Source organism: Elephas maximus, chromosome 15 (genome assembly GCF_024166365.1).
Source record: "Elephas maximus indicus isolate mEleMax1 chromosome 15, mEleMax1 primary haplotype, whole genome shotgun sequence".
In the NCBI taxonomy this organism is placed as follows: Eukaryota; Metazoa; Chordata; class Mammalia; order Proboscidea; family Elephantidae; genus Elephas; species Elephas maximus.
This window is the reverse complement of record NC_064833.1, coordinates 76,710,371-76,727,454: the sequence shown is the minus strand read 5'-3', so window position 1 is coordinate 76,727,454 and position 17,084 is coordinate 76,710,371. Positions and strand designations below refer to the sequence as shown.

At 41.6% G+C, this 17,084-nt stretch overlaps 1 protein-coding gene across 2 annotated transcripts in view; it reads left to right on the top strand.

The window, feature by feature from the left end:
* Window positions 1-17,084, top strand: part of DNAJC5B (DnaJ heat shock protein family (Hsp40) member C5 beta) — a 156,865-nt gene that overhangs the window by 83,389 nt on the left and 56,392 nt on the right. For both annotated transcript variants that reach the window (XM_049854120.1, XM_049854121.1), the window contains 2 exons: window positions 6,469-6,575; window positions 9,638-9,765. In XM_049854120.1, the coding sequence (XP_049710077.1) occupies window positions 9,647-9,765 (119 nt within the window). In that variant the 5' untranslated portion in view covers window positions 6,469-6,575; window positions 9,638-9,646. The remainder of the gene's footprint in view (window positions 1-6,468; window positions 6,576-9,637; window positions 9,766-17,084) is intronic.

The following is a 17,084-nucleotide window of genomic DNA, read 5'->3' as shown; positions in this document are numbered from 1 at the left end:
AGGGCTTTTTGGAGATGTCTCAGGTAGTTTTGACACTGGCTTGGGCTGCCCAGTGGCCAGGAATCTTTTTTCTTACACAGGCTTATAAACTGGGCTCCTGGTGGAAGTTGGTAAAACCTGACTGGTGCATTCCTCAGCTTCCAATTCCCTCTTTCCCGACTCTCCTTCGGGGACTCTCACTCAGTCCACACACAGGTTGAGTGGCTGCACTGAGGGGGAAATTTGCCCTTGTGACCCTAACGCCCATAGCACCCTCCTGGGGCTGAGGCCTTTCATTTCACTCCACACTGTTGCTTGGGTTCCTTGTGGCCTGGGGCCTGATTCATCACATAGGCTGCATCCATTTAGTGTCACTGCTGTGCCAATTCTTTATAAACTGTGAGTGTTCTATGAATAGCAAATATTATGACACAAAAGCAGGAACATGGGCTTTAGAATCAGATGGAATCAGATTCAAGACTCAACTTTGTGAACTTGGGCCAGTTACTTTACTTCCTTCAGACTCAATTTCTCACCTGAAAAATGTGGTAGCAAAGCAGAGTGGTATGTGCTTGTTGCACCTGGGCAGTCAGCCATTTGTCTTCTAAAAGGCTTCCTATGGGGGCATATATCACCACGTGGAACTTACCATGGTGTCTTAGTTTCCTAGTGCTGCCTTAAAAAAATACCACAAGTCGCTGGCTTTAAAGAACAGAATTTTTTTTCTTTTTTCTCATAGTTCTGGAGGCTAAAATGTCTGAATTCAGGGCATTGGCTTTAGGGGAAGTTCTCTCTTAGCTTTGAGTAGCTGCTGGCAGTCACTGACATTCCTGGGCTTCCAGATTCATCTGCCTCCGTCTTGACATGGCGTCTTCCCCTTGTTTACCTTTCTGTGTCTGTATTCCTCTTAAAAGGAGCCCTGGTGGCACAATGATTAAGCGCTTGGCTGCTAACTGAAAGATCGGTGGTTAGAACTCACCCAGCAGCTCTGTGGGAGAAAGACCTGGCAATCTGCTTCTGTAAAGATTACAGCTAAGGAAATCTTATGGGGCAGCTCTACTCTTTCACAGGGGGTTGTTATGAGTCAGGATTGACTCGATGACACCCAACAACATCTCTTTATAGGTTTAGGATCCAGTTTATTCTGTTAAGAACTCATTGACATAACAAAAGAAAAGCCCTATTTCCAAACAGGGTTCCATTCATAGGCACCAAAAACAAAACAAAACCTGCTGCTGTCGATTCCAACTCATAGTGACCTTATAGCAACCCTATAGGACAGAGTAGAACTGCCCCATAGGGTTTCCAAGGAGTGCGTGGTGGATTCTAACTGTGGAGCTCTTGCTCAGTATCATAGCTCTTAACCACTATGCCACCAGGGTTTCCATTCATAGGCACTGGGGTTAGGACTTCAACGTATCTTTCTGGGGGGGGGTCACAATTCAATCTATAACTCCATGATCAAAACAATAAAAGGTGTGGTCCTCAGGCTAGTAGGCTCCCAGCTGATGTGGGCATTACCTGAGAGCAGACCTGTCTCTCAAGGCTGGACTCCCTGTGGCCATGTTCTCTAGGATGATGAATACAGTCTAAATGCCTATTATTTTATAAAGAGAACCCACTATTCTGGGAACCAGACCATTCATGTCAATATGACCAGCCCGTATGCTCCCTGTGGGCTGACCTCAGGGAAAGCCAAATCAACATCAGAATGCCAATTTACTAATTTACTACGAGAAATATTTGTCACATGGGCTGGGGCACTTCAATCTGCATGACTGGTATGTTCTTTTCTTCAGGATAGACTGACATAGGATGCCGGATCATAATCAAAAGGTAGTTTGATAAGCGTGGAGTTAGATAAATCAAATGTTTAACAACATTGGCTTGGAATCTCTGGGTGGGTTTATCTCAAGGGGAACTACCTGGCTAACGGAACTCAAATACTTGAGTCCTTGGCTAAGGCGCTTCTCCTTGGTAATGCTTGAATGGCTCAGCCAGCATTTGCCTCTGCATTTCTTTTTCTCTGCATGTCCGTATCTGGCCCGTCTTCTGAATAACTGATGTCAGAGGATCCTGGTAACATATCGTTAGTTATGTTTTGTGCAGTTGATCAGGTTCTGTGGTGAGGTCTTACAGGCTGGGGAGCCATTTCTCTCTTTAAGACGACTTCCTATCTCTTTCCTGATCTGTTATGCACTGACTTCATAGTTTAGTTCTCAGAAAGCAATATTATTTCTCTTACTTCAGTGCTCTTGGGGTACCTCTCTGGTGCCCCCAAATGCTGACAATAGGATTGAATGACATGCCACACGTAAAATTGTGCTTCTGGCACATAGTAGGTGTTCAGTAAATGCTAGTTCCCTGACCTCCTTCCCTTTCGTGCAGTATAACAGCCCTTAAGAGTTGCGTGGGCCACAGCCCTGTGCTAGGCCCCTGGGATTACAAAGATTAATAAACATGAGGTTTCTAGCCCTTAAAGCTCAGAGTATGGTGGTGAAGGAGAAACGTAAGTGAACAGTGATCTCTTCGAGCATAATAATCCTGCCGTTCCCAGGTCCATAGACATAGGGATAAATGTGGCCTTGTAGGCATGGTGCTGTGTTGATAAGTCCCACTTGTACAGTTTTCCTGCAGCTGTGCCAGTGCTAAGAGGTGATTTGCAGACAGGGGCTTTAATTCCCATCCTTCACCCCATTATCTCCATTAGTGTTAGTCTGTACCACCCTTGTATTGAATTTGGACAGTCGATGTTTTCTTAATGCTGCTGGAAGTATATGCAAAACAAATTCAAGTCCCTCCCCACCCCACCGGCCCTCTTCCCATCTCTTGCTGGCACTGCATTTTCTATATTGCAATACGGAGCTTCCACTGACTCTGAATATTTCTGAGCATCCCCAGCTGGCAACTCAAGTGTCTTCAGGAATGGCTCTGGGCCTTCTGAGAAGGGGTGCTCTTCATCAGGCTGGTGAGTGCTCAGCCATGCCCTCTGCCTCTGCTTTCTCTGTGGGAAAACGCTGGCCTGGCTGGCCTGAGGGCTGCCTCTCCCTGTGACGAGGTTTCAGGGTTTCCAGATCTGTGTTCCCTTTAGTCCTTAAAGTGTTCATGGAAACATCCCTTCAGCCTCTAACCTCTGCCCCCAGAGGAGCATGAAAACTGGTCCTTGGGCATGGCAGGGGACTAGTTGCACCTATCTGGTCCAGAGTTCCCTCACCTAACTCTGAGCTAGATCCCAGTCAAAATTCCCTCCCTCCTCTTTCAGCCCCGAAGCCCAAGAGTCCTTTTTCATATTGATTTAGGCAAGTAGATGATGGGAAGAGTCACTATTCACTAATTTCATGCAGATCCAAGAATGATATAATGGCTGTCATAGAAATATGTTTGTTGTGCTCGTGTGCATGTGCGTATTAGGTTCCTTATGTATAACAAAATGAAACCTCTGGTCCTGCACTATCTTCATGATCATTGCTATGTTTGAGTCCATTGTTGCAGCCACTGTGTCAGGCCATCTCATTGAGGGTCTTCCTCTTTTTTGCTGACCCTCTACTTTACCAAGCATGATGTTCTTTTCCAGGGACTGGCCCCTCCTGATAACATGTCCAAGGCAGGCGAGAAAAGTCTCCTCATCCTTGCTTCTAAGGAGCATTCTGGCTGTACTTCTTCCAAGATAGATTTGTTCATTTTTCTGGCAGCTCATGGTATATTTAGTGTTCTTCACTATAATTCAAAAGTGTCAATTTTTCTTCAGCCTCCCTTTTTCATTGTCCAAACTTAGCATACACCTCAAACAATTGAAAATACCATGGTCAGGCAACATCTTAGTCATCAAAATGAAATCTTTGCTTTTTAACGCTTTAAAGAGCTCTTTTGTAGCAGATTTGCCCAACGCAATACATCCTTTGATTTCTTGACTGCTGCTTACATGGGTGGTGTTGATTGTGGATGCAAGTAAAATGAAATCCTTGACAACTTCAATCTTTTCTCCATTTAACATGATGTTGCTTGTTGGTCCAGTTGTGAGGATTTTTGTTTTCTTTATGTTGAGGTGTAATTCATACTGAAGGCTGTCGTCTTTGACCTTTATCAGTAAGTGCTTCAAGTCCTCTTCACTTTCAGCAAGCAAGATTTTATCATCTGCCTATCACAGATTGTTAATGGGTTTTCTTCCAATCCTGATGCCCCGTTCTTCTTCATATAGTCCAGTTTCTTGGATTATTTGCTCAACACACAGATTGAATAAGCGTGGTGAAAAGATACAACCCTGATGCATACCTTTTCTGATTTTAGACACACCATATCCCCTTGTTCTGTTTGAACAACTGCCACCTGGTCTGTGTACAAGTTCCTCATGAGCACAATTAAGTATTCTGGAATTCCCGTTTTTTGCAGTGTTATCCATAATTTGTTATGATCCACACAGTCAAATGCCTTTGTGTACTCTATAAAATATAGGTAAACATCCTTCTGGTATTCTCTGATTTCAGCCAAGATCCATCTGACATCAGCAATGATATCCCTTGTTCCACATCCCTTTTGGAATCTGGCTTGAATTTCTGGCAGTTCCCTGTCAATGTACAGCTTCAGTCATTTTTTAATTATCATGTGATATTAATGATATCGGTCAATAATTTCTGCATTCCGTTGGATCAGCTCTTTGGAATGGGCACAAATACAGATCTCTTCCAGTCGGTTGTCCAGGTAACTGTCTCCAAAATGTCTTGGCATAGACAAATGAACACTTCCAGTGTTGCACCCATTTGTTGAAGCGTCTCATTTGGTATTTTGTCAATTTCTGGAGCCTTCTTTATAGAAATATATACCACTATGAAAACAAGCAGTAGTGCTATTAGCAGCTCAGACCTTTTCTGTAAAGCTCTCTGTAACATTCCTACACAAGTTAGCCACTTGTTCTTTATTTAGTCACCAACATACATGTATTAAGTGCCTAGTATAAGCCCCGGTGGCACAGTGGTTAAGAGCTTGGCTGCTAACCAAAAGGCTAGCAGTTCAAATCTACCAGCTGCTCCTTGGAAACACTATGGGGCCATTCTACTCTGTCCCATACAGTGACTATGAGTCGGGATGGACTTGATGGCAACGGGTTTTGTTTTTTTTGTTTTTTTGTATGTGCCGGGCAAGGTTCCTGAGTGGCGCAAGTGGTTTGCCAATGGCCACTAATGTAAAGGTTGACAGTTCAAACCCACCCAGCATCTCAATGGAAGAGAAGCCTGGCATTTTGCTTCTGTAAAGATTATAGCCAAGAAAACCCTATGGAACTCAGGTCTACTCTGTAACACGTGGGGCCAACATGAATCAGAATCAACTGGATGGCAACTGGTTTTATGAACCAGACACATAGGCCTTGGTGACACAAAGACAAGCAGAAACCTTTTCTTCTACAATGTTACTTCTTGCTCTGCTCAACCTCCACACTCAGTACTTAATTGTTGGTGTGTACTTTTATATCCTGTATTAATCTGCAGCCTCCCTGAAGACCTGGCCCACATTGCAGGCTTCAAATAAATACCTGACTTGTCCGCCACGGGTGTTATTGTGGCTTATTGATAACAAGACCCAGGTAGAAAGGAATCAAAGCAGGCTATGGAGCACGGTGCTCACAATCCTGGATGCATGTCTGTGACTTACTAAAATGGATTTTAGGGCTATCGATTTCAGGGGGCGGTAATAATATCTGTCTTATTTCAAAACTTATATGATAAGGAGTGAATACACTTTTTTTCCCTCCAATTCAAGCTGTTTCTTTTAGATGCTGAAGATAGAGAAAAATTGATAATACAAAGAAAACTACTTGTCATAGTCTTCATTTCTTAGTTTTCTTGAGTAGCTCTCCACACACTTTCTGTACAAGAACATCTTGACCCAAGAGATTTGTAACTGCTCCTTTTATCCGTACTCGTCAAGTCTACATAATGCATTTCAGTCTGGTTTGAATATCTTGGTACATCATGGCCATTTTCCCCAAGTGTTATTCCCAAGTACCTGGAAGCTACATTCAACTTAAAGGAAGAGTCTGTTCAGTGATTAAGAAAAACTAACAATGGATAAGCCTGGCTTAGATGTGCTTGGAATATCGTGACTGGTGCTAATTGAGAGGATACATGACATCTGGGAGTCTTGAGTGACATTGACCAAAACTTAGCTGAAACAGCCTCAAAAGAAAAAAAAAAAAGTGTGTAAATTTGTATATAGGGAGGAGCTTTATTGGCTCAATCCAAGGACAAGCTGTGGAAGGGGAAGAGTTGCAACTATCCAGGCAACGTGGACCAGAGGATTGACTCCCACTGTCTTAGTCTGAAGTTCCACTGAAACCTGTCCACCAATGGGTGACCCTGCTGGTACATGAAATACTGGTGACATAGCTTCCAGCATCATAGCAGTATCCATGCCCCACTGGTGCTTCTCTTCCGCAGGTCAGCTTTAATCTCTCATTTCAGGCAACCAACAATTTCCAAATTTTACATCTTACAGGTATCACCATCTGAGAGATTGTCCGCCACCGAGAAATCCTACAGGAGGATTCTAAGTGGTCTGGCTTGAGTCAAGTATCTGCTCCTGGCCTACTCAACTGAGCTCAGGTAAGATGAGGCAGATCTCAGGAAAAGCATATTGTTGCAGTGAGGACCAACATGCTCCCCAGAACAAGGAGGGCTAGTAGGCTAATGGAAAAATAGATGTCTATTATAGTGATCACCAGCCAGAATGCCTCAAAAGACATGTCTACGTTTGTGAAGTTGGCCTGGATGACCTCTTCCTAACTGTTTATTCTACAGTCCTAGAATTAGAGTCATTATATTGATATGTTCTTGGTTAGCATTAGCACCTACTCACTGAATTGGGGGATCTTGCCACACAGCTAGATCTTGAAATCACAGTCAGAGGGACTAGCTCTGGTCTTATTCCTTATCCACCAAGCCACACAGAAATCCCTACTTTCCAAATCCTATTCATTTGTGACATTCGTGTGGTTCATGGAAAAGCCTGCCCTGCCACCATTACTTGGAATCATTAGTTGGTGGGGACACAGTCAGGACATCAGTGACCCGAGGACATGTGCGTGTGTGGAGGCAGAGGAGGGGCCAGGGGAGGAAGTGGGGGCAGGAGTGCCAGGTACTCAGGAAATTTTTCCTTCAATTGTGTATAGTCAGCTGGGCTATGGTTCCTGCTGAGCTGCGGGTTGTTAATTTGCACTTCAATTTCACAAACACTGTAACTGCACAAACATACCTGTTGTTGTTGTTGTTAGTTGACACTGAGTCCGCTCCAACTCATGGTGACTCCATGTACAACAGAACAAAATGTTACCCAGCCCTGTGCCATCTTCATGATCGTTGGTATGCTTGAGTCCTTTGTTGTGGTCACTGTACATTTTGAGTGCCTTCTAATCTCCCAACACTATAGCAGACAACATTCTGTTGTGATCCTTAGGGTTTTCACTGGCTGATTTTCAGAAGTAGATAACCAGGCCTTTCTTCCTAATCTGTCTTAATCTGGAAGTTCCACTGAAACCTGTCCACCATGGGTGTCCCTGCTGGTACATGAAATACTGGTGCCATAGCTTCCAGCATCATAGCAACATGCAAACCACCACAGTATGACAAACTGACAAATGGGTGGTGGAAAAACACACCTAGTGTGTGCTAAACCCTGTGGAAACCACAGAGGATGCTGAGATGAACGACACAGCCCCAGGCCTTGACTTGCTTACTCTCTAGGGAAATTGTGGTGGATGAGTGAGAAAGGCAAATTTACAATTTACTGAGTGCTCCCGGGTACTCTTACTGTGTCCTGTACAGTTGCTATGAGTCGGATTCAACTCAGCAGCACACAACAGCCAGACAGTATGGGCAATTGTCTGATTTTGTTTTGTTTTTTCAAAGTGGAGGGAGACTCAGGGCTGCTTCTCACCTTGTCCTGTGTGAACCAGGTATTTGGAGCCAGGGCCCCTCTGGCCTCCAGGGGCCCCAGTTCCATGGGAGGCTAATTGGGGAGGGGCAATGAAGGGACAATGAAGCCACATGGTGAGCCTTTGTCCTGTGAGGCTACACCCTCTGGAGGCCTTTTGTCTTCAGAGGCTTCAGAGTTGCAGGATTTTTGCCTGATGTCTGACTCCCTTCAGAACTGGCTCCTTTTTCTCCCTTCAGAAACTCGAAGGTTCACGAAAGCATTTTAAGGTTCTTCACACTGTTGTTCTTAATTGAATTCTCAGGACCACAAGCCCTCACCACAATACGCTAGGATCTCAGAGGCCTCTAAGGCTGCCTTGACAGGCGGGGCAACATCCAGTGGCCAGGCCCTTTCCTGTGTTGTCACAGCTGCTAGTCCGAGGTAGGAAGCAGCCTTGGATTCTGCTTCCAGCTGAGCCCCCTGTCCCTGGGCTGCGCACATCTGGCTCTGCCAGTGCCACCAGTGTCACCAGTGGCTGTGCATGTCTCCAAAGCCCTAACAGCATCTCCTCAGCCCTGCTATAGTCATTTATTTGCATCCTTCCACTCATAACACCTGCCACCCAAGGCCCACAGCCAAGGGATAGACACTGATTCTAAGGAACTTCTGGTCAGAAGACCTTACGGTCTGTCGTTTTTGTTTTTTAATAGATGAACTCATTCATTCCTCACAGTGGCTCCAAGAGTTTAGGCATCTTTTCTGTCAAATTTACAGACAGACAAGGTCATAGAGCTGGTAACAGCAAGACCAGTATTCCAACTGGTCCAGAGGGTCTGGCTTCAAGGCATTCTCTGAACCACACACTGTGCTACCACTAATAAAACTAAAAAAAAAAAATAATAAAATAAAACTATTTACCTTTTAATATAAATTGACTTTGTCTTAGGGTATATTATATACATTATTTTTAAATCCTTTAGATAGCCTGTGAAGTGGGCTTTATTATCCTTATGTTACAGGTGAAGACACTGAGGCTCAGAGAGGTAGAGTGGTGGCTGTGGGACTGGCGCCCAGGCCGGCTGGCTTCTCTCCACCACCCAGAGCTGGAATGCAGCAGGCAGATGGCCCCATGGGACCGGGGACGATAGCCCAGACCTTTCTGGATGGGCCAGTAGGGAAAGGAGCTATCTTAGAGCAGAACCCATATGCATTCTGGGGGAATCTGAGACCCCATAGCTACAGAGAAACTCTAACCTGGCTCCCAGATGGGACCATAAATTTTTTCCTGATACTTTTAAAAAGTTTTGTTTTTTTTTTAAGTTTTGCTTTAGCAAGGCCCATAAAGACAAAGTAAAATGGACTGTCACTTGTCTTGCTGGCTAAATTTGGAAAACATACAAAAAGAAGTTAATTCTGGCCCCCCCCCCCCAAAATCTACATTTGAGCTATCAGGATTGATTTTCAACAATTCTGCATTAACTAAGCGTTCAGATAACATCTCGCTTCTATTTAACCACAAGGACAAGGATATAGCCCAGTGCCATTTCATGACCCCCTGTGGCCTGTAACGTCCTACTAGAAGCTCTGTCCCTAGCTCTTCTATCCCTCTCCTCCTCTTCCACTGCAGCTGGCACAGAAATGCGTGTCAGAGCTGTCATTTTACAAAGGTCAAGAAGGAACAACTTCCCCTTTTAGAAAGTGGGATTCAGTCTGCATAATCTTCCTGACTGTTTCCCCCTCTTTGGTTTTACAGCCTGAGAAAATGGCTTGTGACACACTTAGCTCAAGACAGCGGACTCTGTCCACTTCTGGAGAAGCTCTGTATGAAATTCTTGGTCTACAAAAGGGAGCATCCAACGAAGAAATTAAGAAAACCTACAGGTACAGAGGAAGCTCAGTGATGGTGCTTCCTGTACTACTAGTGATAGCCGTTTTGTGATTGGCAGGAGCCTCTAATAAAGACAAACTTCTTGCCAAGACCAGGCAATCTGAATGTTAGGCCTTGTGTTCCCTGTTCTAAAACATAGGCAGTTAGCACACAGGCATAACAGTGATTTTATGAAAGAACTGTCTGGTGGTGTGGGGTTTTGGGAAAGGGCAGCCTGAGTTTTAGGCCTGTGATGTCAGAGGGAGAGAGAGATCATTACGAATGTCCAGGAGTTGTGATTTACCCATGTGATATAACACTACTGAATTAGGTAGAGGACATTAAAAAAAAAAATTTTTTTTTAATATGTGGGGGCTTGTTACAATTGCTGTATCATGAACTGCACTCTTCAAGCTCTCAATGTTGATCTTTCATATCTGATTTAATTTCAAGTTACCTATTTCTGGGGGAAAGTGAGATACCCTTTTCTTTAAAACTCAAAAAAAAAAAAACAAAACTGGTAATGAGTACAAAAAGAAGTTACGTATTTAGAAAATATGTAAGTTATCAAAAAGGAAGAAAATAACATTTGTCCATAATTCTACCTCTAATAATAATTATCATTGATATTTTGATGTTTCCTCATAGTTTTTTTTTTGTCTGTATCTAATTTGATTTTTCTATATTCTCTAAATGTCTTTCTTTTTAATAATGTTATTAAATATTCTGATTTTTAATGGCTGCAGCCTATGGCTATACAGTAATTTGTTTAATCACTTAATGAACTTTTATTTAATACATGGTTTCTTTCAGTTTTTCCCTATACTTAATATCCTTGTACCTAAATTATTATGCATATGTCTTATTATTTCCTTATTTTTTAAATAAAGGAATAAAGTTTTGCCTTTATAGGAAAAAGAAATCAAACTATAAATCAAAGTTTCAGATTTTAATCAGTTCCTTCTTGATTTGACCTTGAATTGGGTTTTTAGAACTTACTTTTTTTTAAAATATATATATGGAAGTTTAAAATTTTTAAGTAGGCTAATTTGTTAGTCATTTCTTTTATGGCTCATGTTTCATGTGTCGTGGTAAAAAGGCTCTCCCAATTACAACATTATAAAAGTATTAACCCACATCTTCTCCTAGTACATTTATGACTTTGCTTTTATATTAAATCTTTGATCCACTTGGAGTTTATTTGGCCATAAGTAGGATTCTAGCTTTATTATTTTTTTCCCAAATGACTAGCATACAAATATTTATTGGATTCTCAATTTTTTTATTCACTGATGGGAAGTTCTTTGGCCTTTGATTGAAACCTTCACCATATTGTAAATCATGGGACCTGAAATGCCTTTAAGAAGCATGTATTGAAAAATAAATGAGTATGGTGAAAATTGCCATTTGTGGCCAAAAAATTCTGTTCATGGTAGAGTCTGATCAAAGTCAATGTCAATCTTCTAGTTTACATCTCACTTAAGGTTCTGGGGAGAGAAGAGTGTTTGTTTTATTGTGCCCCCCAGCTTGGGAAGGAGTGTGCTGGGACACTGCTCAGCCGGGTTGTGGGTGGATGTCCTATCGGACTTGCCTTGGATGGACGTCATTAAACTTGAGTCTTAAGGCTGCAGGCTAATACATTGTGCTGGAATGACAGGTGGGAATCAAAGTGATTGCACTGTAAGCTTTCATACCTACATAGATGCTCCCCCAAATGAGAAAACAATTTATATCTAACTACCTTGGATTTTTTAAAACCCCACTTTACTTTACAAATGTGACTTTTAATGGCCTTTATTTATTTTGCCAGCTAAAATTTCAGGTCATATCCTAATTAAGGCACTAATTATGCTGACTTGTTTGCAAGTTTAATAATTACAGCATAAAGTCTTTTCATGTAATCAGTGTCTTGCTATTAATTTTGTTTTAATATTACACAAATATTATTTTTTCAGCTGATTAGGGTACTAGTATGCTGCCAAAAGCATCCACTTCTTTCTAAATTACGCATTTGTATTCTGCAAGTTATTCAAAATGTATGAGCAAGCTGAAAACCCACTGAGAATATTATTCTTATATTCAGGAATCTGGATCAAGACATTCACAATATAGTGAAATTAAAAGTCAGTGAAATTTAATAAAGTTGCCAACTGTTGGATCCATACACTCCTTCACTTCCGTTGTAATGTAATTGTTATTCTTTGGTTGTGCTCCTAAAAAACAGGCTCAGTTGGAAGTTTTTTGTTTTCTTTTTCCTCTATTTCACTTTTTCATCTTTATTCTTGAGTAGACGATATAACCACTTGATTCAAAATGAGAATATACAATCAGGTATACAAAAATGTCTCCCTCTCACCCCTTTCCCCCAGGTTCCTTTCCCAGAACAACATTATCAATTCCTTGTGTCCTGCCTGTATAGGTATACATAGAGGACTTCTGGTCTGAAAAAGATGGTGTAAACTTGTTTCTCCTTTTTCCTCTCGATAAGTACAACAAAAAAACAAATAGACAAACAAACCAATTGTCTCAGAGTAAATTCTGACTCATGGTAACCCCATGTGTTGCAGAGTAGAACAGTGCTCCTTGAATTTTTATGGCCTCAACCTTTTGGAAGCAGATTGCCAGGACTTTCTTCTAAGCTGCCTCTGAGTGGATTTGAACCACCAAACTTTTGGTTAGTAGCCAACTGCTTGACCATTTGTACCACCCCAGGACTCTAACCCATACATAGATCAAACAGAACAAGGGGATACTTTTTGGTTTAAAGTCAGGAAAGGTAGGTGTCAGGGTTCTATCCTTTCACTGTACTAACTCAATATATATACTGAGCAAATATTTTTTGAATAATCCAAGAATCTGGACTATATGAAGAAGAGTGGGGCATGAGGATTGCAGGAAGACTCCTAAACAACCTGCTTTATCCAGTTGACACAACTGTGCCTGGTGAAAGTGAAGAGGACTTGAAGCACTAACTGATGAAGATCAAAAACTACAGCCTTCAGTATGAATTACCCATAAAAAAAAAAAATCCTCACAGCTGGACCAATAAGCAGCATCATGATATACTGAGAAAAGATTGAAGTTATCAAGGATTTCATTTTACTTGGGTCCACAACCAACACCCATGGAAGCTGTTGTTACTGTTAGGTGCAGTCAAGTTGGTTCCGACTCACACCAGCCCCATGTACAACAGAACGAAACACTGCGCGGTCCTGTGCCATCCTCACAATCCTTGTTATGCTTGAGCCCATCATTGCAGCAACTATGTCAATCCATGAGTTAAGGGTCTTCTTCTTTTTCACTGACCCTCTACTTTACCAAGCATGATGTCCTTCTCTAGGAATGCATCCCTCCTGATAACATGTCCAAAGTATGTGAGACATAGTCTCGCCATTCTTGCTTCCAAGGAGCATTCTGGCTGTACTTCTCCCAAGACAGATTTGTTTGTTTTTCTGGCAGTCCATGGTATATTCAATATTCTTCGGAAACACCATAATTCAAAGGTGTCAATTCTTCTTCAATCTTCCTTACTCATTGTCCAGCTTTCACATGCATATGAAGCAATTTGGTGTCAGGCACATCTTATTCTTCAAGGTGATATCTTTGCTTTCCAACACTTTAAAGAGGTCTTTTGCAGCAGATTTGCCCAATGCAGTGCTTCTTTGGATTTCTTGACTGCTGCTTCCATGGGTGTTGATTGTGGATCCAATAAAATGAAATCCTTGACAACTTCAATCTTTTCTCCATTTATCATGATGTCGCTTATTGGTCCAGTTGTGCAGACTTTTGTTTTCTTTATGTTGAGGTCTAATCCATCCTGAAGGCTGTAGTCTTTGATCTTCATCAGTAAGTGTTTCAAGTTCTCTACACTTTCAACAAGCAAGGTTGCATCATCTGCATAATGAACGTTGTTAATGAATCTTCCTCCAATCCTGATGTCTTGTTCTCATTCATACAGTCCAGCTTCTTGGATTATTTGCTCAGTATACAGAGTGAATAAGTATGGTGAAAGGATAGAACCTGATGCACACCTTTCCATGAAGTATCCACATGTTCTGTTTGAATGACTGCCTCTTGATCTCTGTACAGGTTTCTCATGAGCACAATTAAGTGTTCTGGAATTGTCATTCTTTGCAGTGTTATCCATAATTTGTTATGATCCACATAGCGCAATGCCTTTGCATAGTCAATAAAACACTGGTGTTCTTTCCTTTCAGCCAGGATCCATCTGACATCAGCAATGATATCCTTGTTCCATGTCCTCTCTTGAATCTGACTTGACTTTCTGGCAGTTCCCTATTGATATACTGCTGCAGCCACCTTTGAATGATCTTTAGCAAAATTTTACTTGCGTGTGATTTTAATGATATCATTTGATAATTTCTGCATTCAGTTGGATCACCTTTCTTCGAAATAGGCATCAATATGCATCTCTTCCACTAGGTTGGCCAGGTAACTGTCTTCCAAATCTCTTGACATAAACAAGTGAGCACTTCTAGCGCTTCATCCATTTGTTGGAACATCTCAATTGGTATTCCGTCAATTCTTGGAGCCTTGTTTTTCACCAATGCCTTCAGTGCAGATTGGACCTCTTCCTGATCATATGCTACCTCCTGAAATGGTTGAATGCTGACCAATTGTTTTTGGTATAATGACTCTGTATTCCTTCCATCTTCTTCTGTTGCTTCCTGTGTTGTTTAGTATTTCCCTCATAGAATCTTTCAATATTGCAACTCAAGACTTGAAGTTTTTCTTCAGTTCTTTCAACTTGAGAAATGCCAAGTGTGTTCTTCCCTTTTGGTTTTCTGTCTCCAGGTCTTTGCATTTGTCATTGTAATACTTTATTTTGATTCTTGACCCACCCTTTGAAATCCTCTGTTCAGCTCTTTTACTTCATCGTTTCTTTCTTTAGTTTTAGCTACTTGATGTTCAAGAGCAAGTTTCAGAATCTTCTCTGACATCCATTTTGGTCTTTTCTTTCCTGTCTTTTTAAAGACCTCTTGTTTTCTTCATGTATGATGTCCTTTTACAACTAGTCTGGTCTTTGGTCATTAGTGTTTAATGCGTCAATTCTATTCTTGAGAAAGTCTCTAAATTCAGGTGGAGTATACTAAAGGATGAACTTTGGATCTCGTGGAGTTGTTCAAATTTTCTTCAGTTTCAACTTGAACTTGCATTTACGAGCTGTTGATAGTCTGTTCCACATTCGGCCCCTGGCCTTGTTCTGACTGATGATATTGAGCGTTTCCATTGTCTCTTTCCAAAGAAGTAGTTGATTTGACTCTCAAGTATTCCATCTGGAAGGCCCAAGTGTGTAGTCGCCATTTATGTTGGTGAAGAAAGGTATTTGTAATGAGGAAGTTGTTGGTCTTGCAAAATTCTATCATGTGATCTCTGGCATTGTTTCTATCACCAAGGCCATATTTTCCAACTACCAGTCCTTCTTCTTTGTTTCCAGCTTTCACATTCCAATACCAGTAATTATCAATGCATCCTGATTCCATGTTCAATCAATCTCAGACAGCAGAAGTGGGTAAAAATTTTCAATTTCTTCATCTTTGGCCTTAGTGGTTGGTGCATAAATTTGAATATTAGTCATATTAACTGATCTTCCTTACAAAAAAAAAAAAAAACCCACTGCTGTCGAGTCGATTCCCACTTCCTTATAGGCGTATGGATACGGAAAGTATTGCATTGGGCAAATCTGCTGCAAAAGATCTTTAAACCATTAAAAAGCAAAGATATCACCTCGAAGAATAAGGTGTGCCTGACCCAAACCATGGTGTTTTCAATTGCCTCATACGCATGTGAAAGCTGGACAATGAATAAGGAAGACTGAAGAAGAATTGATGCCTTTGAATTATGGTGTTGCCGAAGAATATTGAATATACCATGGACTGCCAGAAGAATGAATAAATCTGTCTTGGAAGAAGTACAGCCAGAATGCTCCTTAGAGGCAAGGATGGCGAAACTATGTCTCACATCACGTTATCAGGAAGGATCAGTCCCTGGAGAAGGACATCATGCTTGATAGAGGATCAGTGGAAAGGAGGAAGACCTTCAACTCATAGATTGACACAGTGGCTGCAACGATAGGCTCAAGCATAACAAGGATTGTGAGGATGGTGCAGGACTGTGCAGTTTTGTTCTGTTGCACAGAGGGTCAGTATGAGTCAGAACCAACTCAATGGCACCTAACAACAACAACGAAGGGACTCCAAGTACAACCAAAACCTCTGGGGACAACCAAAAGAGAGCTATTGAAGGGTAGTAAGAGGAAGGTGGATTGGTTGGGACCCCATCTTACAGCTTTACCAATCCGGCCTTTCCAGGCACACAATCTGGCAACAGAAGGCAGCTTAGGTAAGGCTTATTCTTCCACCGAATCAAATGGGAGTCCTGCCAACAAGAAAAGGCAAGGGGGTATGTTTGTGAGACCCCCTGACTATACCTGGCCAAGGGAAATGCTCTGTTTTCCCACTGGCCTGAGACTCCCCTCTTCCATACAGAAGTGCCATTTGGCAGGGGACATCGGCCAGAAGGATTCCTCCACAGCAAACACCTGGCTAGGAAGCACTCTTTGTCCCTGCAGGCTAGAATGTGCATACATAAAAAGTAAATACAATAGACTGTGCTTCCTCATGGGTTTTCTAAATTATATGATGATTGGAATAAAAAAGATCATACCACCTGATACTCAAGGCAATGATATTTAAAAGTGGCAGGGATAAAGGAACCTAAATGGAAGTACGATTTTGCACTTTACTTGAATTGCTAAAATGTTCATACCAGTTGACTATGGTAAGTCACAGGTGTATATTGTAATACCCAGAGCAACCACTTAGAAGTGATAAACTCAAAAACAAAGTGATACACTCAAAAACACTATAAATAAATCAAGATAGAATCCTAAAACTGTTCAGCCTTAACATATCAACAAATATCTTAAATGTAAATGGTCGAAGCATATATATTTTTTTCTTTCTTTTAAATGCATATGGTGGTACATTCTTTCCCATCCTGTGCTTTGCATTCTTCTTTTAACAATATGTCTCAGAGATCATTTTAAGGAATGATCAGTTCATAAAGGGTTTCCTCATTCTTTTCATACCATTGTGTAATATTCCAGACTTAGATGTCCCATAATCTAATTAGTTCCCTGCTGAAAAATATTTAGATTGTTTCTTATCATGGCTGCTTTTTCAACCCAACTTTGTGCTTCTCAAAGAGGGAAACACCATGGCCATCAAAAATATAGGTAGAGGTGGGCAGAGGAAGCTTATCTTGGTTCCTGTCCCACTTTCCAGTTCTTGCTAAAGGTACCATGTCTCAA